At 37.4% G+C, this 23,640-nt stretch overlaps 3 protein-coding genes across 6 annotated transcripts; all 3 read left to right on the top strand.

Annotated features, from left to right (window-relative positions):
• Positions 4,958-12,990, top strand: LOC18778124 (E3 ubiquitin-protein ligase COP1). Of its 4 annotated transcripts, none has more exons than XM_020564158.1 (15): positions 4,958-5,138; positions 5,434-5,530; positions 6,019-6,496; positions 6,580-6,657; positions 6,737-6,892; positions 6,976-7,308; positions 7,699-7,856; positions 7,989-8,054; positions 8,179-8,257; positions 10,315-10,470; positions 10,577-10,675; positions 11,346-11,450; positions 12,018-12,197; positions 12,378-12,488; positions 12,565-12,990. In XM_020564158.1, exons 3-15 carry the CDS (start codon positions 6,182-6,184, stop codon positions 12,733-12,735), a joined length of 2,007 nt encoding a protein of 668 aa, XP_020419747.1. In that variant the 5' UTR covers positions 4,958-5,138; positions 5,434-5,530; positions 6,019-6,181; the 3' UTR covers positions 12,736-12,990. The 4 variants fall into 4 exon arrangements, with proteins under 4 accessions (XP_020419747.1, XP_007210464.2, XP_020419749.1 ...); XM_007210402.2 differs by having other exon boundaries at positions 4,979-5,138; positions 6,113-6,496; XM_020564160.1 differs by having other exon boundaries at positions 4,979-5,138; positions 6,108-6,496.
• On the top strand, positions 13,759-16,811 carry LOC18776774 (signal recognition particle receptor subunit beta). The gene is made up of 6 exons (XM_007209394.2): positions 13,759-14,234; positions 14,333-14,415; positions 15,033-15,119; positions 15,330-15,478; positions 15,741-15,872; positions 16,250-16,811. Exons 1-6 carry the CDS (start codon positions 14,036-14,038, stop codon positions 16,437-16,439), a joined length of 840 nt encoding a protein of 279 aa, XP_007209456.1. The 5' UTR covers positions 13,759-14,035; the 3' UTR covers positions 16,440-16,811.
• On the top strand, positions 17,169-22,045 carry LOC18777044 (heat shock factor protein HSF8). Its single transcript, XM_020563701.1, has 2 exons — positions 17,169-18,019; positions 20,465-22,045. The coding sequence occupies exons 1-2, from the start codon at positions 17,723-17,725 to the stop codon at positions 21,716-21,718; spliced, it is 1,551 nt and encodes a 516-aa protein (XP_020419290.1). The 5' UTR covers positions 17,169-17,722; the 3' UTR covers positions 21,719-22,045.

Below are 23,640 nucleotides of genomic sequence, written 5' to 3'. Positions count from 1 at the left end.
CTCTATTATTTCCTATTATATTTATCTGCTTTTCTTTTACTAACCATTAACAAAAATGGACCCTTGGTAATACTAAACATATTATCAGTGGGAGACCGTTACTAATACTAACAATTTAATTTATGAATTTAATTTACTGCACATTTACATTTATTTAAAAGGGTGGTGCGGGTTTATCGTCCACGCCTTTACTTTTATTTAAATGTATGGAGCAGAATTAGTGCCCATACAAGCACGTTTAATTTACTGCAAATTTACTTTACTGCACATTTATTTTATTGACTGTATGGTGTAGGTTTATTACCCATACAACAGTATTTATTTAAAAGGGTGGTGCGGGTTTATCGTCCACGCCTTTACTTTTATTTAAATGTATGGAGCAGAATTAGTGCCCATACAAGCACGTTTAATTTACTGCAAATTTACTTTACCGCACATTTATTTTATTTACTGTATGGTGTAGGTTTATTACCCATACAACAGTATTTATTTAAAAGGGTGGTGCGGGTTTATCGTCCACGCCTTTACTTTTATTTAAAAGTATGGAGCAGAATTAGTGCCCATACACGCACGTTTAATTTATGAATTTAAATTACTGCACATTTATTTAAAAGGGTGGTGCGGGTTTATCGCCCACGCCTTTACTTTTATTTAAATGTATGGTGCGGGTTTATCGCCCATACCAGTAATTTATTTACCAGCAATTTATTTTATGGACTAAATGTGCTGTATGATGAGTTTTTTACAGTAAGCAGATCAGGACCAGAAGTTCCTTGATCCTCATCATACAATTACATCAGGACTGGCAGATCCTTGATGATGATGTTAATATGAGAGCTGGCAGTCTCTCCGGTACTATATTTGTAAACATGTGATCGGACTTGAGGGTCCTTGATCCCTGACATGTAAATAAGGACCTAGGGTTCCTTAATGATGTAACAGTACCGTATTGGTTCATAATGCCGTACACATGGATGATAACTGTACGGGCAAATGTACTGAACACATGAGTAGTGCCGTATACATGAATAGTGATGTATGCATAAATATTTACCATTTTGGGTAAACTATCACCATTCAAAAAGGGAACCTGTAGTTCCTTAAACTCATGGATGAGCAATTAAATGAGATGCCAGAAGTTCCTCAAAAATATGGACAATTATGTAACGGCTTGAAGTCCAGAAATATGTACAAGAAAATTGTAAAAATGTCCATACCATGAGAATATGTGATTTTGGCCAGAAGTTCAAAATCTAACAGTGTTGAGAACCTGAAGTTCCAACAATTAAATGGACAACCCTTGAGGTATTATTGCAAATTATGGTACGCCACATATCTCTTTGGCATAAGAGAATGATGAATTGAGGCTCCCCACATATTTTGTTATATCTGGGCCGGAAGCTCATAAACCCAAATATATGAGATATTAGCGTGGCTTTTACTCAATCCATATTTCATGTCCATTTTGAAAAGGGCAAATAAATTCTGAGTTTGTGTTTAGCCCAGGCCAAAAGTTCTGGGCTCCCATACGTTGAAATATGAAATTTGGGAGAGTCGATGTGGTTATTTGAACCTATAAGGCACAAGGTTCCAAACCGTCATTTTGAAAAGACGTAAAAACCACAGGTGCAAATTTTAAGAATGTGCGCAATTATTATAACAGGAAAGGAGCAAGTTGAAACGCAGTTGCTCCAATTAAATTTTGCAAAGGCCATATCTATAGGAAGAAATATGGCTACAGTTTCCAGGATCCCAATATTATCTCAGATCCCTATATTATCTTTTTCTTTCCCAGAGTCCAAAACTTCACGTGGCCTCTGATAATGCATGTCGGCACTTTCGGCGTTTTCAAGTATTATTTTCATCAAAAGCCGATCTTGCTTTACGGATTTCACGGAGCTACTTTTTCAAAAGCATCCCGAGAATCTCGCAATTTTCCTATGGTTAATTTGAAATTCACCGGTTCTACCTATTCATTGTATTTGTGTATAAATGTGTTACTAACGAAATTTTCTTTGCAGAAGACATCCAGTTTTCTCCATACCTAGTGATGCGATATCTACTTATTTTTCTTATCAGTGAGCACTTAATATGCCCGAGAAGCAAGACTATCTCTGATCATCCATTCAGGAAGCGAGACTATCCTTGATCACGTTTCCGCCACATCCGGAAACTGTGAAGGCGACATTATGCTATAATCTCCTGAGGTCCTTCTAGACTAGGAGAAATGAGAGCTTGTTGTTTGCTTCCACCAGCTTCCTTCCCTGATTGCTTACCTTCTATTTTTGCATTTTTTCTCTTTCTGTAACTCTCTGAGGATTATTTGTTTTTGACAGAGAAAAGAGTTGTGATTTTACTCTTGCAGGATATAACTAGATCATCAAGCGCTACATTTACTGGGCCGATACAAGCTTGAATGATACTTGAGAAAAGTTTCTCACACCTAAGGATGTAAGCAATATTTGTGCTATTTTATACCTGTACACTTATTTGATATTTTATCTTGAAAGGTAACCAAATGGGAAGATAAGTCCGTTCCAAAAGAATGGCTTGTATGTATCCATGAATTATTAAATGCAAATTTTACAGATTGCAAGTTGGATACATTGATAATACACTGCCACAGATTAAAGTCCCATAATATGGGTTAATGTCCCAGAAATTAATTGACATGTATGTATTAATCTGTGGCATACCTGCAGCATGACAGATATATGGGTGCACGCCTGTTGCGTAGCAAATGATATGGATTGAAGTCCCGAAAGGACAATCCTTTGACATGTCAATATTGATATTATGCACGCCTAATGCGTAGCAAATTATATGGGTTAAAGTCCCAGAAATTAATTGACATGTATGTATTAATCTGTGGCATGTCTGCAGCATGACAGATATATGGGTTCTAAATGTTCCAACTCCCTAAATGGAGATTTTCCACGCCCTATGTAAAATAACGCTCCATTGGAGGTTATAATCCACATTCTCACATAATAAAAGCCCCTTAAAGTGGCTTGGGTACCCAAAAGTAAAGAAATGCTTATAATTGATGCATGCGCATACAAATGAGAATGGTGGGATCATGAATTGATGAATGACAATTTTTGATCATGAATTGATGAATGACAATTTTTGATCATGAATTGATGAATGACAATTTTTTGGTTTTGGAGTAGCTACTCAAATCATCAATGGGCTGTGTTGATTGGAACCACGTTCAATTATTAAATGTCGACAATATCATTGGCCAAAATGGAACGAGGTAATTCCATTATAAATGAGAATGAACGTGAAAGAACAAACCCACAATACGAACCCCAAAATTTGTTAATACTGAATTTATACTTGGGTGTTCGGAATAAAAGGGAATATACCTACTTTGCATGACACACTGTTTCTGGCAGAAACAAGGAATGTTGGGTTTTCTCCATATTTACAGATTCAATTGTGCCCCCCCCCCCTTATTACACAATTACGGAGACCAACATATTATCTTTAAGGGTTATTAAATGCACGGAGCATATCACCAGAAGCGATTCCCTAAAAGATGTATAAATAGCTGGGTTAAAGCTATATAATGTGTCATAAAGCTTAATCCCTTTTAGACAAAATCCGTTGAGAGGATTATCATTGCATAAAGCAAGTCCCTAAAGGACATGTGCTTGAAGCACAAAATTTGTACTCAATATTAATATGCATAAATTACCTCAGTGAGTACATTGATGTGATTGCAACACATTAAAGATTCTGCAGAATTCACGAAATATTTGTCTCGACTTAAGGATCGAGCATTGTGCCAACGAGATTCTTGCTTATACTAAGAAAGTATTGAAGCATTTTTATGAGGATTATCCGTTGGTCCTTAAATGTTCTTCGGAAGTATACTAGACCAGATAGAGCTCAGCTCCACACTGTACTTTTTTTCCTTCATCCAGGTTTTTATCCCATTGGGTTTTTCCTGGTAAGGTTTTAACGAGGCAGTGTAGCTCAAGGGTTTAGGGTATACTATGAAAAATTTTATGATCGCTTACTGGACAAAAGCTAGTCCTAAATTTTTCAGGGGGAGATATTCATCAGGGGGAGCATGGTTTTAATAAAGACCTTCATACACTATACTCTTTTTCCTTCATCCAGGTTTTTATCCCACTGGGTTTTTCCTGGTAAGGTTTTAACGAGGCAGTGTCGCTCAAGATTGACTCACAGAAGCAGTGTCAACTACGATATTCAGAAAGCTGATCAACAGTATGACTTAAAGATATTTTGCCAAGCATCAGGGGGAGCGCACCATCAATAAAGATCTTCAAACACCGTACTCTTTTTCCTTCGTCCGGGTTTTTATCCCACTGGGTTTTTCCTGGCAAGGTTTTAACGAGGCAGTGTCGCACGCGCGTCAATATATATAGAATTTTATGTTACACATGATTATGTACTCTTTTTCCCTTCGACCAGTTTTTGTCCCACTGGATTTTTACTGACAAGGTTTTTAACGAGACATATTCTGTATCATTTGTGGTCTCCAAGGGGGAGTGTTGTAAAAGTAGAGTCTGGAGTCCCCAAAATGCCCCTCCCCTAATGTCTATAAATTGGACTTCCCTTAGATAGAAATGACACAATCTGATATGAATGAGAAATGCAGACAAAGAATTCAACATGAATTCAGATTTCTATTCCTTTCTCTCTCTCTCAATTTCCTCATCAATTCTCCAGTTTTATAACACAATGTTATATTGTAGGATTTTTTTTCTTTAAAGTTATTGTTGTCACTTTTAAATAGACATCATACACTCCACTAGTTTTAACTTTTTAATCTAAGTTTAAAGCCAAAAATTAAAATATTGAATACAAATGAAGGCCAAGGGCCGAAGAAAACAAAGGCCCTAAACATCACAATCGTGTGAAGCCCAATAGAAATGCCCAAGTGCTGTCAAAGCAACAGATAGAGAATTGTTTTGGTGGCTTTGATACACGTGGTTGATGGTGCACTTCTTATTTTTGCGTAACAGGAACTGACAGTCGCCAATGAAGCTGAAGGACCCAAACAGCCATGGCTTCCTTCCTCACATTGCAAGCTTAAATCTGATTCTACCTCAAGCCCTCAACCCTGAAACCCTTCTTTCCAGTTTTCGCTTTGCTCTCTAACTGTAAGTTTGCCCAACTTCCTGTTCCTCTCTCTCTCTCCCTCTCTATGGATGTCCCTGCTTCTGAAAATAAAACCCAATGAATTGCTGCTTTTCTCATTTCTCGATTCAGTTTGCTTCTTTATTTATGTGGGTTTTGTTTGTCTGTATAGATTTCGAGTGGGTTTTGGTTCTTTACTGTTTTGCCCCAACTGATTTTCAATACATGTGGATGTTTATAGTAAAATAATTATTGATATTTTAGCTATTTTATGTGCATTCATTTGGTTGGGTTTACTTGTTTGAATGTGAACTGCAGCTTATTTGATTGGGCTAGGAGAATCGACAAAGAAGATTAAGAGAAGCAATAGGCTACTTCCAGCTCCTCTGCTGGCTGCAGCAGCTGCAAGTGCAAGGTAGGTTCTTTTATTCTTTCTTCTCCTTCTCCTGAATCAAAGATTCAGAAAATTTGAAAGATGAAACCCTATCCCCATTTAAATTTCTTTGTAGAACCAGGAAGGAGAAGAGGCGGCTATGGCTGAAAATTAACTTTTGAAAATTACTCTTTCATCCCAAATTTATTAAAACTTCCATCATCCAATGCATTAGGAAGAGGGGTGGTATTTAGATTGAGTGAAGTGGACAAACTCCTTACATCTCTGCTCCTCAATTTCAGTTATGATGGTTTTTCTGTTCCTTAACTACGCCTCAAGTGTTTGGGAAATAAGAAAAATGAAACCATCAAGAATTATGCTGAATGATTTTGTGCTTGCTGTTCCTAGTGTTATGTTTCAATACACTTCATCATCATCTTGCTCAAACATTCAATTTTATTCTCTATTTGCATATTTTAGTGATTTGTTACTTTTGTTAAAATATTCAATATTTATTGTGTCTTTTTTAGGGTAGATGACTACTCCCCGAGTATCATACCTTCCTGGTCACATTTTAGTTCTTAATTAATGTAAAAAAATATACAAATTTGATTTCTAGCCCAGGCGGGGCCGTAATCATCAAATTGGGCTCAGCAAAAAAAAAGAGTGACATAGAGATACAGAGAGAAAGAAATGGAGGAGTGCTCGACTGGGGCTCTAGTCCCGGCGGTGAAACCAGAACCAAAGCCATCAAGCATCGAGGCTTCGGCTGATCCAGGGAGCAATGACGTGGATCGTCCAACTCATGAGAAAGGATTGATGGAGGTGGACAAGGATTTGTTGTGTCCAATTTGCATGCAGCTGGTAAAGGATGCCTTCCTCACAGCATGTGGTCACAGCTTCTGCTACATGTGCATCATTACCCACCTCCGCAACAAGAGTGACTGCCCTTGCTGCGCCCAGTTCCTCAGCACCAATCAATTGTTCCCCAATTTCCTGCTGGATAAGGTCCCCTCTCAAATTCTACTCCTTAAAGATGAAAAATGATATACTTGGAACTGCGGCTTACTGTGATATGGAATGTACTGTAGCTTCTGAAGAAGGCATCGGCTCGTCAAATTTCCAAAAGTGCGTCCCCTGTGGAGCATTTTCGTCAGGCATTGCAACAGGTGAGTCTAACTGTCCGAGTCAAGTAAATAGAATATGAATTGTTATTTGTTGTGTGAATGTGGTGCTTTGCTGTGATAGGGATGTGAAGTGTCCATCAAGGAGCTAGACACCCTATTGACACTCCTGGCGGAGAAGAAGAGGAAAATGGAACAAGAAGAGGCAGAGAGAAATATGCAAATACTGCTTGACTTCTTGAATTGCCTAAGGAAGCAAAAAGTTGAAGAGCTTAATGAGGTTTCTTCATGTTTTTCTTTGGGTTATGCTAAATATATTTGACTTAATTGAATTGAATGGCTTACATTACGGATTCAATGTAGGTGCAAACCCATCTTCAATTTATTAAAGAGGACATAGGTGCAGTAGAGAGACGCAGAATGGACTTGTACCGTGCGAGGGACAGATACTCCGTCAAGCTGCGGATGCTTGGAGGGGATGATTCTATTTCTGGTGCAAGAAAGTCATGGCCTTCCTCCATAGATAACAATACCAGTTCTCTCAGTGGGCGAGCAGGGATGTCTTCATGGAATCTTCAACCTAAGAAACTTGATGGCTGGGGACTTCAGAAAAAGGATGCTTTAAGTGCATCAGACTCCCAGTATATGACTCAATCTGGTCTTGCTGTAGCCAGAAAGAAGCGGGTCCATTCACAGGTCTATGAGAGTCCTTTCATGTGAATTGTAGACTAACTTTGTTCTTTGCGTATTTCTATCTTTTAATACATATACTTGTACCTCGTGGCCATTGCTAGTATTCTGAACAATTTGACATTAGATGATGGGTAAAATGGTACTGCCCTATTATCCAAACCTATTCCTTTATTTGGTCCTCAACAAAAGCCACCTCAATTGTACTTTACAAATGCATAAATATCTGTCAACTTGGCATGAAATTGGAACTTATATTGGGTTTTGGTTATGGGGTTTCTGGACTTTACTCGAGTTTACGTTTATTTTTATTGGTACTTGATTTTAAGGTAAGATAGACCCTGAACTTCTTTTTATTGTTGTCTTGATTTATTCTCATTCCATCTCTGGCTGTAGTTTGATGAACTACAAGAGTGCTACCTGCAAAAGCGACGCCAGATGGCGAACCAACCATATACCCAGCAAGAACGGGACAAAAATGTGATGCAAAGAGAAGGTTACACTACAGGCCTTGCTGATTTTCAATCAGTGCTTACCACGTTAACACGGTATAGGTATGATAACCAGATATTGGATTCCTTTACAGAAATATTTATTTTTGGTCAATTTACAGAGATATAATTTTTTAATTAACCATATCACCATGTTTCATCCACATTTTTTATTTTATTTTTCTTATGAAACAGTCGGATGAGGGTCATTGCTGAACTTAGGCATGGAGATCTATTTCACCCAGCCAATATAGTATCAAGGTGATTAGTGAATATTGCATATCATGTCTAACTTTTCAGAATGAAACATATTGATATTAAAAATGAACTACTCTCTCTCTCTGTTCTTTTGAGAACCTCATAGATTTGTTGACATTCATTGCAGCATTGAATTTGACCGTGATTATGAATTGTTCGCTACTGCTGGGGTTTCACGGTGCATAAAAGTTTTCGACTTCTCCTCAGTACGTACTTGATTTTAATGTTTTTTTTTACCATTACTTTCAGCAACAATGGTTGTCTATCAGCAAAAAGAATGTGTTCAGCATAGTCAAACATTAAAAGAAAAGGGTGGAGAGATAAGATTTTGTCGTTTGAATGGCTTCATCTCATCTAATTTGACTGTGTTTTCCCGCCCATACTCCAGGTTAAATTCTTAATTTTTTTTCAACAAAGCTGCCAAATTGTCTTTAGTCTTTGTTCGTTTGAAAGCCTTCAGTAAGAATGTGGTTTTTACATAAGTTTATTGTATCGTCATATATAAACAAATAGAAAATTTAAATTAAGTGTAGTGAGAAGTGAATTAACCATTCACCAAACTTGTTCATGCTCAACAAATATAGCCAGTTTGAAGGAAACTACACAACAATCTTGTATGGTCTTGCGAAAATGTATCATAGTTTATGCTCTCTTTCACAACTCTATCAATAATATTTGTTGATGGTCAGACACAAAATCCTTTACTAACCTTCCAAATTCTTATACTCTAGTATTGGGATGGGCAAAGGACACCCATTAGGTGTTAGAGATGTGGTGGTGGTAGCAGTAGTGGCGGTGGTGGTAGTGGTAGTGGCAATGGTTTTGAATACCCAGGGTATCCATTGCCCATCCCTACTCAGTCTATGAGGCACACAAAATTAGAAGTATAAATTCAAACATCGAATCTGAATAGCAAGTAATATTAAGCGCTTACAAATATTGAGTTAATCAGACTAGGGCTTTCTCTCAGCCTTGGCTGAGAGAGAAGTTTAGAACCCCATGACAAAAAAAATAATGGGTCTTTCTATGAGGAACCGCTCTGGAACTAAAAGCACCAAACTACCAATCTGCCGTCTCTCTTCAAGTCTATCTGCTGCCAAAGTGTCCTTTTTATAGTGAATTTTTTTGTCAAGTAGGATTCCTGATGCAGTATGCTTTTATGTGAGTCTCCAATATTTCACGTCAAAGTCAAGCTCATGTCCAACACCTATTGTGGAAGCTACAATTCCATTGCTTTCTTTCTTTTTTCAGTCATACCTCTTCTCCCAATTGAATTAGGAAAAGTCAGGCCCAGCTGTACTATTTACTTCCAGTCCTGATTTCAACTTAGAATGAGTAAAAATTTAATAAGATTGAAACTAGGAACACAAATCACAAGGTCGTGGTTTCTATTTTTTTGTTGTTAATTGAGGAAATAATTGAGCAAGAGAAATATTAATAAAGGAAGAAAAGCTGTGGGCTCTACTTCAGTACTAGTATAATTTCTTGTGATTGGTTCCTTTTTAATCGTTTCATTTACATGAGCCATACACTTATAAAGAACAAAAGTTTATCACCTATAAAAATTAGCTCTCCAATTACATAAAATAAAATATTAACAAGCTCTCCAATTAAATAAAATAAGATACTACCAAATATTATGGGTCTGTCCATCAGCATTTTGTACGCCTGCAATTATTAGGGTTTCAATTAAATGAAGCATTGCATGACAAACATTGGCCCAAACCTGGCATGTTTCTGCTGATGAACTTAGGATACTGGGACACCATGTTGTTTCTTCAACTTTAAGTAAATTGATTTACTTTATAGTTAAACATGCAATATGTCCTTCCACTTATCCAAATGTACTTCAAAAGTTTACTTGGGTTGGGATCAATGTATTTCTGTCACCTTGACCTGTGATATTAGATCAGTTTACTTTTGTCCCGTTTGACTTTAAGTTCAGTAAATGTAAACCACTTAACAGTGGAAATTTTGCAATTGTTGACATGAATCTTCTTGTGGTTTTGTCGAAGCCAGTCATGAACAGTTTTGAACGATTAAAGAGTCTCTTGCAATCACATACTCAATGTGATGTTCTAGTGCCTGCATGTGTCTGTGTCTACTTTTTTCTTTGGGGGGAGTGGGTTGGCAATTTAAGTACACTCTTGATTTATGAAGTTTATGAAACCAGCCAATCAATTAATGATGATCACTGCTCATTGACTACCCTTTTTGGGATTTGGAAGTATTGATGTTGATTGTTTATGCTATTTCTTTCCAGGTTGTGAATGATCCAGCTGATGTGCATTGTCCTGTTGTGGAGATGCCTACACGTTCAAAGCTTAGTTGCTTGAGCTGGAACAAGTTTACGAAAAACCATATAGCTAGTACTGATTATGAGGGAATAGTAACAGTTTGGGATGTAAATACTCGGCAAGTATGTGATGTTATTTACACATTCTGATTTTTGTGCGTGATTTGAATTTGTGTACTTATTGCCTCAACCTTCAATTTTTGTTGCTCATGCTTAAATTTTGTGACAGAGTGTCATGGAGTATGAAGAGCATGAAAAACGTGCTTGGAGTGTTGATTTTTCATGCACAGAGCCCACGAGGCTTGTATCTGGTAGTGATGATTGTAAGGTACTCTCAGAATCTTTATATCTAAACCAAGTCTTGTATTATGCTTAGGTGATCCGAAATGTAACGTAGTACCTGTTTCCTTTTGGAAAAGCAAAGAACATGATGCTGCATGCACTATTCTGTTTCTATTTATTAAATCAGTAGTAAGAAATTTATGAACAAACCTCGAGGGGGAAAAATGCTATACTCACTATTTGCAAGTGAATATTCCTAGTGGGTATAGTCAAGATGTTGTTAACTATGCACTAATTTTGTTGTATGCTTGACTTAAGGTTGGCTGGTTTAGGCTACCAAAATACGTGATGTGTGCTTGTATCTGGTCACTTTATGCAAGTTTGCATATACGGGAGGCTACATTGATGCATTATGGGTGTAGTATCAATAACTCAGTTGTCGTATTTCAGCTGGGGGAAAATAAATATGTTAATTTTGCACGAAAAAAATTAATGGATTCAGCGCAATATTGATATGTCCTTGTGTAATTTGACTTTGCATATTGGGTGGGGAATTTTGTAGTATGTTTTAGCAATGCCAAGAATTGTGGTGTATGCTTGAGTTGAGGTTTGGCTTGTTTAGGCTCAAAATACTTGTGCTTTCAGCTGTTTTGGTGCTTAAGGAAGCCTCATTGAAGACTAACTATGCTGTCCTCTATTCTCTGTATAACAAGCAGGTAAAAGTTTGGTGCACAAGGCAGGAAACTAGTGTTCTTGACATTGACATGAAAGCAAACATTTGTTGTGTTAAGTATAATCCTGGATCCAGCAACTGCATTGCGGTATGCTTCTTTCATTACCAATATTGGAGAAAAATTATGGCACCAGCGTTTTCTGCTTTTGTGTGTGGTCGTGTTTAATACTAGATAATTTGAGTGCAACAAGTGCTTTACTCGGTTAATACGCAGTAATATACTGTGCCTGAGAAATCATTCTTATAGTCTATGCACTGGACCAACATGCCTTCAGCAGGCATGTATATGTGTTAATGTGTGCATGCACTTATCAATTAAGTTTTGCCTTGTCATCCTGTTATGGGTGGGGTATGTGGTGTATAAAATATCATATCCAGGATATGTCCTGTTAATATTTCTTGGGAACTTAGCACAGTTCAGAGTTACAGTACTGTGTTAATGATAATTTTGTATTTTTCAAATATCAAAGAGGGGCTCCTCTTTGCATCAATGTCAGGATGCCAATTAGTGAAAATCAGGAGGTATACCTGCCGTATGTTATCCAAACTTGTCCTAAGCATAGAAGAATATTATTTTAAAGTTTCAGTGCTAATTTTGTCTTATGATGTTTCCGTCGAATAAAGCCTCAACTCTTTCTCCTTCTGCCTTTTACAGGTTGGTTCAGCAGACCATCACATCCACTATTATGATTTAAGAAATCCGAGCCAGCCACTCCATGTGTTCACCGGGCACAAGAAAGCTGTTTCTTATGTGAAATTCTTGTCAAACTATGAGCTTGCCTCTGCATCCACTGATAGCACATTGCGGTTATGGAATGTGAAGGAAAATATTCCAGTAAGTGATGAAACAAAGTCTTTTTTAGTACACTTTAATAGTTAACAAGTTATTTTATGTAATCTACCTGGAAAAGTAAAACCAAAAGAGAAAACAAAAAAAGAATGGAATTGTTGACATTATGTTATGAAGCTTATTTTATGGATTAAGTTGTACTGATCTTCTGTTTTTTGGTTAAAGGTTCGTACGTTTAAAGGTCACACAAATGAGAAGAACTTCGTAGGTCTTACAGTAAACGGGGAATACATTGCTTGTGGCAGTGAAACGAATGAAGTGTTCGTGTATCATAAGGTTGCTGGCATTCAAAATAACCCATCTCAGCACTTTCTTACCTAGTGATTATCTAAACTTTTAGTATGATTTGCAGGAAATCTCCAAACCTGTGACTTGGCATAGATTTGGATCGCCTGATTTGGATGACACCGATGATGATGCAGGGTCTTACTTCATCAGTGCTGTATGTTGGAAGAGTGATAGCCCTACCATGCTAACTGCTAACAGTCAGGGAACCATTAAAGTGCTGGTTCTTGCTGCTTAAACAACTAAATGGAGACTGAAAGAAGGCTCCATGAGAGAGAACGCTGTTGCCATTGTTGAATCAAATGGTGGTTTTGTATATGTTATTGAAGTGTAAATGCTAGGTTTGAGATGCAATGTCATTATTTGTAGTCGTATAAATAATACCAATGTACCAAAGAAAGTGAATATAGAGCATTGATTATTCAGTGGATTCCCATTGAGGGGTTCAATCCAGCAGTCCAATAATAATTCTGCACTAGATGCTATTAAGAAACCTCTCACTTTTACTTCTCATTATAGGCCGATTCCCATTTACCTTCTTTTGTAGGCATGTGTGCCGCCCTTGGGTTTCTTTAGTTGGGTTTAGTTCTACTTTGGGGTATTGTATTTCTTTTTTCATTGTACACAAAAAGATCAAAAACCATATGGGCTTGTTTGGTATGCCGGACTATGCTGACTAATCAAAGAAACACCAAGGAAAGTGGCAACTCAACCTCACTAGGCACTGAATTTACAAAATTGACCAAATGGTAGCTCAACCTCACTAAGCACTCAGTATGCATATATATGGGAGTTTTAATTAATGGATTATTTGAAGGACACTTTTGTAGAATTCATATTATATTGTATTTTAATGATATAATTTATTTTTTAGAAATTTATTCAAATATCATCTCTACAAAAGATCACTTAATTTAAATTTATTTGATTACTCAATTAAATAATTGTTATTTTAGTGTTTAAATGGTTGGAATAAAATTCGCAAGGGATTAAAGATGTCATTCAAATAAAATTATTTGAACATCCCTCGATAGAAAGACAACGTACATATAAAGTAGCGCTGAAGCACAAACCACTCGTTTTGGCCCCACTTCACATTCTATTTTGTGATTTGAACCGTTTCAAATCTTTATTGAAAAATTCTCACAAAATTTACTCAAATTGGAAAACGTGTAGTTATCTTACTGTCACTTTCAATAAATAAGGAAATGTTCATAATAGTAATCAAGTGGAAATAAGTTCCAATTTGAATGAAATTTTGCAAGGATTATGTTTGAATGAGGACCTAAAAATTGAACTTAGACACTTTTTCTCCTTCTTCACTTAGTCAAACCCAACCATATTGGTAATACATAATTCCCAAATCTGTAACCCTAAGTCCCTGACATCGCAGTCTTCCTCTCTCCGCGGGGCAATTTCTGCGTAATTGAGCTTCGTTCCTTCTCGAAACGTTCCCGACGGGTCTCAGTCTCAGTTTCAGTGAAAAGGCCAAGATTCACCACAATTGAATCTGAAAGTCTCTTAAAATCCCAAAAGGAATGGAAGGATTAGAACAATGGAAGGTGCTGGCAGAACAATGGAAGAAACAGGCAGAGAAATGGTCGTCGCAAGCCCTTGAACACATTCAGGCAGAGAAATGGTCGTCTCAAGCCCTCGAATACATTCATCAGGTTCCACCTGAGCAGATTTATGCTGCAATCGCCATCTTGATATTCACATCATTTTTACTCATATTGGGTATGAATTCTTTGTTATTTTATTTATTTATTTGGTTAAATATTATATTTTATCTGTAATTACTCTGATATGTTCTCTTCATATCTTTTGTGTTGTAGTTAGGTTGTTTAAACGCCCTAAAGCTAATACCATACTGCTGAGTGGGCTTAGCGGGAGTGGGAAGACTCTTCTTTTCTATCAAGTAAGCTCTGGCATTATTGGATTTTGTTCTTCTTAGGCCAATTAAGAAGTTAGATTTTTGTGCAAGCTTTCTGCTAATTGGTTTTGCATATGGGTAGAAATTCTATGCGTTTTATTAAAAAATTTATAAGACAGTCTCAAGTTGTTAAAAAAATTCTCTTGGTTCTTTTGCTTATGCTGTTTCTTTTTTCTTTTCTGATATAATTGAAATTCTATTCCTGTTTGTGATAAGATTTTGTTTAATGCTTGGAAAATAGTATTTGGGTAGAAATTCTAAATTCCTTTTATTAAGGAAGTCCTTTGGGTAGAAATTCACCGATTTGAGTTTCTTCTATGATCACATTGTAAGACAGTCTCAAGTTATTTAAAATACTATGTTGGTTCTTTTGTTATGTTGTATCTTTTTTTTCTTTTTTCTGATATATTGTGAAACTCTATGCCTGTCTGTTTGTGATAAGATTTTGTTTAATGCTTGGAAAATAGTATTTGGGTAGAAATTCTAAATGCCTTTTATTAAGTCTTTCCTTTTTTCCCCTCGTTTTGAGTATCTTTGATGATCTAGTTATCCCATAGCAATGTTGATCTAACTTTTGCGACATGATTTGATGTATGTGCCAGCTTCGGGATGGCTCTTCTCATCAAGGTACTGTCACATCTATGGAACCAAATGAGGGAACTTTTGTGCTCCATTCTGAAAAATCCAAGGTATATCTCAGCCTCTTGTGCTAATATGCAAGTAATCAATGTTTAAAAAACTATTGCTTGTTAAATGAGGGCAGATATAACTTATCTGCCTTCTATGTGTAGAAGATGTTAGCTACAAACATTTTCTTCCTTTTCTTTTTTACTATGTTCTTGTTTATTGTCCTTCAGGAACTTAATCATGCTCACCCTTCTTTTGGTTGTCACTGACAGAACGGAAAGGTAAATCCTGTTCATCTTGTTGATGTTCCTGGGCATTCTCGCCTTAGAGCCAAACTAGATGATTTCCTACCTCAAGCCGCAGGTATAGTATTTGTGGTTGATGCTTTGGAGTTCTTACCAAATTGCCGTGCTGCTTCAGAGTAAGATTTTCCCTTTCAGTAAAAAGCTACAATATGATATTGAAACGTAACTATTCTGCTTGCCATATTTTCTTACATCTATGTCACACGTGGTGGTAAAGGGTGCCAGCCCTACTGGTCTAATGCCACAGAGTGATAAAAATACTCATAAAAAATAGAGGAACCCTGATTTTGTGATGTAAGCATGCATAGATGCATGATTTGCACCCAACATAAGATTTTCACTAATAAGGACTTATCTTTGGCGCTTTGTTTGCAACAGGTACTTATATGATATTTTGACCAAGGCTAGTGTGGTGAGGAAGAAAATTCCAGTTCTTATTCTCTGCAACAAGACAGACAAAGTGACAGCACATAGCAAGGAATTTATTCGAAAACAGTTGGAGAAGGAAATGTAAGATTTGATTTCTTCTGACTATGGGTGTCTAATCTCTGATTGATTATAAAGTTTTACTTTAAGTTTTTCAGTGGTGTGTACGGGATTATATTAATTGTTAGTTTATATGCACTTGATTATAAAATCATGCATCTTCACTTTTTGATAAGACGTATCTTCTATCTTCATGGTTCACGAGGAAGATATCTTATTGTGATAACATCCATGTTTTCCATAAATATATTGCTTGCATTGTTCATAAATATCTAGAGTTCTCTGTGATATTGTGATTTATATTCATCTGTTATATAGTGATTCATATTCATGTGTTTCTGATTTATATATATATTTCATTGTTCATTATCTTGATACATTTGTCATATAACATCTTACAGTGACAAATTACGAGCATCAAGAAGTGCAATATCAGCAGCTGATATTGCAAATGACTTTACACTTGGAGTACCTGGCGAACCATTTTCATTCCATCAGTGCCAGAACAAAGTTACAGTTGCAGAAGCTTCTGGTCTAACGGGTGACGTATCTCAGGTGGAGCAATTTATCAGGGACCATGTGAAGTCTTAGTATGTTTCCTCCCATTTCATGAGTGTGGTATTTTTGCTTTGAGAATTGTCGGTTGAACATCGTTTGTTGATGATTGAGAAAACTCAACAAAGATATGCTCAGAACCAATTGAACTGTTCAAGGAAAGTGGAGGAATAAAAATAGAGAAAGAGAAAGCAAGGCACAGATACACTAATGCATGTTTCTGTTGTGGTCTCAGTGAGTACTTGAGACTTGGTATGGTACAAACTGCTAATTATGGTGGCTTTGTTGTAATTTAAAGGATCTTCCAAGAGATTATGGCTCAAGTTGTATTAATTTGATTTTTGTGCTCTTGATTGTGTTTGCACTCTAGGATGCCCCCAGTTATGGTCAGCCTTAAATATTTACTCATCGACTTGACCTCCAGGCAAATGTTTAATTCTGCAGTAAAATGTGAAAAATTCATCCCTGTTTAGTTTGATTTAAGTTAGTCATTCCTATTTTGTAACATACACAACAAAGTTGCAATAATGCAAGTTTATTTTTTTTTTTGATAAGACAATAATGCAAGTTAGTCGGTCTCAATAAACATTCGATCGTTTTCCTTAATAAACAATTAAGCAAATCTTTGTATTGTAAATCGAACAACAGTAGATGATAAAACTTCTTGCCGCTGGAGGATTGATAAATTTTGATAGAGATGATGTCATTTGTAATGGGTCTGTACCAGTGCATTGATGAAATATAATAGTAAATGGTGGTGATAAATAAATAATTTCAAAGTGTTCAAAATCTATATTAAAATTTATACATGTGATTTGGTTTGATTTATGCGGTTCTGAAGGCTACACTGAACTGAATCAAACTAATTATTGTTCGCTGATCCGGTTAAAGATTATACTTTCTTTCAGTATAAAAAAATAAAAAATAAAAAAGGGGTAAAAAAGTCATTTAATTAACATGTTGAAAATTTTATTAATTTTCATTATTTTCCAAAATTTGAGGACATCATCATCCATCTCCCAGACAGGAGGCAACGGTTCGTTCCCGTATCGTGCGTCGGTCTCCGCCCTTTTATACACCTTCCCTACTCTTCGCCTACTTCCACTGCCCGTACACAACACTCTCTCTCTCTCTCTCTCTCTCTCTCTCTCTCTCTCTCTCTCTCTCTCTCAGATGGAGGCAGTCTAAGGTTTTTGAGCTAAGAGCTCTCTTCCGAACCATAGAAATGGCCTCTGCAAAACCCTAGCCAAGCCAATAATCCCCATTTCTGTGCCATTATTTTAATTTTCAAATCTACAATAAATTTCTTCGACGGCGATATGGGAGGTGCTAATAACAACTGCGACGAGGCATCAATGGCCGGCGGCGGCGGCGGAGCCCAGCAGGCGGGTTTGGCTCCGGCGCCAGCACCGTTACTGAACTCGAACGCGCCGCCGCCTTTTCTGAGCAAGACGTACGACATGGTGGACGACCCGGCGACCGACCAGGTTGTGTCGTGGAGCCCCACCAACAACAGCTTCGTGGTTTGGAACCCGCCGGAATTTGCTAGGGACCTTCTGCCCAAGTACTTCAAGCACAATAACTTCTCCAGCTTTGTGAGGCAGTTGAACACCTATGTATGGCACTCTCTCTCTCTCTCTCTCTCTCTCTCTCTCTCTCATGGTTTATGCTTTTATTGGTGATTGATTTGTTTCAATGGTTGATGGAAACACAGATTGGTCTTATCTGTGGAGTGTGGTATATAGTTTACTGAAATGTTAATCGTTTAGATTGTGTGGTTAATGGGAATGCTCAAGATTGGAAAAGGAAAAAGATAGTGTGTCTGTGGCAATCTTGCGATAGTAGTGTAGTTGAGTGGCAATTCTGAAATGCTTTGCACTCACTTTGTCAATACTGATTGTTCGAGGGGTGAATGGCTTAAAATCTCCCATTTGGTCCCTCGGAAATTTCAGGGATACTTGAAACATCAGGAACTCGTGTTTTAACAAAATACTTGTTTTTGGAGTTGAAAGCTTTTGGTTTTGGTTTTTTCTTTTGCTTTCTTTTTTGCGACTATGCATATGTTAGAAGGTTGTAAAAAATTTGTCCTTTCAAATGGAGGTAAGTTAGATTCAAAACACTTAAAGTTGCAAAGAGGTTTGTGAATGTTATGAAGGATTTTTATTCTTCGACTGTGTTGAACAGAGGTAGAAGGGCCACTTGATCTGGTGGTATCTTAGAGCAGGTAGAATGTTGTTTGGGGTTTGGTAATTTGGTCATGAAGGAAGAAGACTAAATGGGAAGTCCGTTGGTAGAGATTTCCTTGAGAGAGAGACTCTTTATGGTATGCTGTTAGCATTTTATGGAGTGAAAAAAGGGCAGGGATTGTTAAACAAAATGAACAAGAATTATTTTATGGTTGTTTCCTGATGTACAAAGCTTCTTGATGAGAACATCAAAATTTTGATTTGAGGAAAAGTGAGGGGGAAAAGAAACAGGGTGTTTAAGACTTGAAGAAACAGGGTGGAGAGTGGGATCTGGGGTTCAATACCAATTTTATGTGCGTGTTTAATTCACCAAGCATAATAGAGTATCCCGTGCATGCTTAATTCACCAAGCATAATAGAGTAGCCTATGCAGCATGCTGATTCGCCCCTACGTCTGGATATGTCTTTAAGCACTCTTTTCCATGAGCTTCTCACTGCCTTACACAACATGTTCTATACCCTAAACCATAAACCCGAATTTTTAGCGCAATGTTGCATATAAGTTTGACTATGGACCAACAAATACCACTCAAAAGCTGCTTGAAACTTTTGATATGTAAGATAAGATATTTCAGGTTTCTTATTTACATTACAAATCTTGTTTGGGAGATGGTTGCTGTTATTTGGTTTTATGTTTTGATTGTGCTATATGGTTTTCTCTGGTAAAGTTGTGTGGGGTATGTGGGCTTGCATCAAAGACATGCTTAGAAAGAACTGGTAGAGAATGTCTCCGTAGCTACTCATTGTTTATTTTGGCTGAGCGCCATTTCGAATGATATTCTGTAAAGGTACTGGTTATAAGTTATGTGAACTCTGCATATGAAATTGCTTGAATAGAGAATCAAAGATTCTAAACTTGAGCATAGTGTGGTATCAATGTGAAGACTTTTTGGTGGTTATGGGGAGTGTACTTGTTGAGTGGTGTCACTAGCAACTTAGACTCTGGGAATAAGCACACTATTGGTTCCTGCCATGTACAAGGTGCCCATGTGGTGAGTCGGAGGGAGTGCTACTGCATAGGAAGAACTAAGGATGTGAAGTTATTTTTTAACCTTTTGTTGATTTACACCTCTCAGTGGACTAGAAAAATTGGATTTGGAATGGACTTTGGGTAGGCTTCACATGATATATGGGTTGTATTTTTAGCTTTTCCGACTGTAATCATTTACAGTTAATCCTTTGTCATTTTATTTTTGCTACTGTTCCCAATTATAAATGTTTTAGTTAGTTGAGAAGATTCAAATTTGTACTTTGGAGCTGCTCTGACCACTGGGGGACCTCTTTTACTATCTCTGAGACCACTGGGTGACCTCTTTTACTATCATGAATGAAATGGGACAAGCAGTGCAAGGACAGATTCTACAGCAAACATTGCTTTGAGCCGGGTAGTGTTGTAATGGTTTACATGTTTTGGTTGTGGAGTGGGTAATAATTGTTTAGTTATACACTTCTGGATGTATTGGGGGTGAAAAACTAGTTTTCCAGGAATGTTGATGCAGAGAAGCTCCCAGATGTTGGGCTTCAGTTGAGTGACAGTCCCTGCAGTTTCTTGGTGAGCTAGGTTGTGAACCTTTCTGAATGTGCTTACTTTTTTGTTGTTGTTGGGAATACATTAATTGGCTTAAGATAAGTCTTGTGAACTGTCGTTTTTCTTATAAATGTGTAGATAATCGATCCATTTTTCTTCATCAATGTTTTCCTGCCTGCTTGTCCTGTTATTGTTTTTGTTTCTTTCATTGTTTTGCTGAATCATGCATTTTTTCCTTTAATTTTCATTATGTTGATTGAACCCCTACTTCATTTTGGTTCAAACAGGGATTTAGGAAGGTTGACCCAGACCGCTGGGAATTTGCAAATGAGGGCTTTTTGAGGGGTCAGAAGCATCTCCTTAAGAGTATCAACCGGCGAAAACCTGCGCATGGACATGGTCATCAACAGCCACAGCCATCACAAGGACAGAATTCAGTGGCTGCGTGTGTAGAGGTTGGGAAGTTTGGCCTTGAGGAAGAGGTTGAGAGGCTAAAAAGGGACAAGAATGTGCTTATGCAGGAACTTATTAAGTTGAGGCAGCAGCAACAGTCTACTGATAACCAGCTGCAAGCAATGGTGCAACGTCTTCTGGGTATGGAACAGCGGCAGCAACAGATGATGTCATTCCTTGCAAAGGCTGTGCAGAGCCCAAGTTTCTTGACTCAGTTTGTACAGCAGCAGAATGAGAGCAATAGGCGCATAATTGAAGTCAACAAAAAACGGAGGCTCAAGCAGGATGAGGGCGGGGACTCTGGTACTCCTGATGGACAGATTGTGAAGTATCAGCCTCCAGTGAATGAAGCAGCAAAGGCAATGCTCAGGCAGATTATGACAACAGATACTTCTTCCCGGCTGGAATCTTTTAATGACAGCCCTGATAAATTCCCAATTGGCAATGGCTCATCATCATCATCCAGTTTAATAGACAGTGGGAGCTCTTCAAGCCGTGCGTCAGGAGTGACCCTTCAAGAGGTCCCACTGACTTCAGGGCTTGGTTCGTCATCTGCAATTTCTGAAGTACAATCTTCTCTACAGGCTACAAACTCTGGAACAGTTATGAGATCTCCATTCTCAGATATAAATGCCCTCGTCGGAGCACAAGAGGCACAATCAATCCCTATCTCTCAGGCAGATGTAATCATCCCCGAGCTTTCTCAAATACCGGAAATGGTACCCGAAAGTTTAGTTGATATTCCTGAAGAAAACATGGGACCTGATGCGGGTGTTGGATTTATTGAAAACATGGCATCTGACGCAAGTGATGGATTTATCGGCGACATATTGGGATTGGATGGGTCAATGACCATAGACATTGATAGTATTCCTCCTGATCCTGACATAGAAGCATTGCTAAAGAATTGGGATCAATTTTTACAAAGTCCAGAGCCAGATGAAATGGATTCTACTTATGCAGAAGGAGTGCCCATGGGAAATGAAGAGCAGCCGTCAACAGAGAATGGATGGGACAAAACCCAGCATAATATGGATAACCTTACTGAAAAAATGGGACGTCTTACTTCAGATACCAAAGGGGTTTGATCTTGTTTACCTAATGTACATTAGTCTCACACTTAAAGCTAAACCCCGAACCCCGAACGCTGGTGATGGGTGACGGAGACATACTACTAATGATCATTTTGATCTCATGGCCCCTTAGAAAAGCGGAGCAGCTATACCTTTTGTATCAGTTTAAATTGGCTTTTATTTTGCACATATGAAAGGGGACCAGAGGTTTAGTTTTAATTTTAGTTTCTATCTCCCCTTTGGTTTTGATTTTTCTCTGCTTGTCAGTGTTGAATAAACTCCAAAAAGGACAAAGATGGTTTCTTAAAAGCTTTATACTGATTTCCCCCTTTTATACATTTACTCAAATTCTCTCGTGCTTTTTCCTTTAATAAAAATTATTATCACATCCTTTCCTTAATTGTGTTTAGCAGCCTTATATTAGAAATTTAAATTTGATTTTTAGGTAGAGAAACCGTTAACCGGCCATAAAATAATGGATTAGTAGTTCGTGGATTTGCCTTCCATATCGGATCCATCCCGCTGCCGTATGCCCTCTCTCTGCTTTGTAGGGAGAATTTTTGGTCTACCCTCACCACCCTTTGTAGGTGACATGTTTATGGGTTTAAATATATAGTTAATTCTTTATTTTCTATTTGTTTGATGACATTATTATGAGAGAGAAATAATGCTTTAATAAGATATTTCTTCATTTACCCTTATTCTGTTAATTGACCCAACAAACTTTCCACTTTTCTATTAATCTATATATATAAAGCAAAAGCCAGAGAATGGTGAAACATTCAAAATACCAGAAAATGCCCTTGGTTAATGCAAACATTAAGAATTCAAATTATTAATTAAATGAGGATAATATGGTAAATTCACACTTTTTCATATTTAAAAAAATTAAAAGAAAAAAAAGCAGATAATTGATCCTATTTTTATGGAACACAACTACCCATTATTCTAAAATAAATAAATTTATTTTTTTTAAAAAGCCTCTTGCAAGCGCGGAAGCGCGTGCGGGGAGACTAGTTACCAATTAAGCAAATAACTCAAATAATAAACAACAGCATGACGATCATTACTCAACAAATAATTGACTCATTCGACTTTAATCCTGTGATTAATACGAGGCTTTAATCCGAATTGAACCTTTTTGATTAAAAGTGATAGTAATTTTATTGATAACACAAAAAAAGTATAGAGTAGCCACAATGCCAAATATAAGTACAACATCTCCAGCTAAATACAAAAATAAATTGGTTTGATCTGGAAAGAATTACGCATGCCAGAAAACCTAAAACCTCTAATTCGACAGACAAAAGCACATGTACTCAAACCTACAATACAGATCCATTGAGCAACAGTAGTAACGGCAAATCCGCATCGAAAAGTCGAACACTAAATACAAACATCAACAAACTCCTATTGAGTTTCTGAGAATTATTAGACTAAAGTAAACAAAGAAACAAGGACACTGCACCACATCCTCTCCAGCAATCAAGGAGACTTGTAGCACCAACATGGCTAAACCTCTTATTGTGCACAGGCAAAACCCGATCCCACACAAACCGGCAACAATCACTTTTCCAACTCCAAATACTGAATTGGAGCAAAATCCATGTGAGTGGACCAAAAGCTGCTACAAAATCATGGCATCTACGGTGGATTGCAGTACTTGCTTCAAAAACACAACGAAAACTAAAGAAAAAAGCTGCGTTGACAACACTACACCGCAACTATCCCAGCGACATCAAGACACATCCAAGAACAACAAAAGTCACCAAGGACCTACAACAGAAAACACACAAATAAACAAACAAAAGACAAGATCTAGATAGATTTGGGCAAAATGACCTAAAATCCAAACAAATCTGGGAAGAGAAGTGGAGAGGGGAAGAAAACTAGGAAAGGTGAAAGGGAGATGAGGAGAGAAAGATGGAAGATGGGGA

This window comes from Prunus persica, chromosome G5 (genome assembly GCF_000346465.2).
Source record: "Prunus persica cultivar Lovell chromosome G5, Prunus_persica_NCBIv2, whole genome shotgun sequence".
Lineage (NCBI taxonomy): Eukaryota > Viridiplantae > Streptophyta > Magnoliopsida > Rosales > Rosaceae > Prunus > Prunus persica.
Note: the sequence above shows the minus strand (reverse complement) of the source record. Positions and strands in the feature narration are given on the sequence as shown.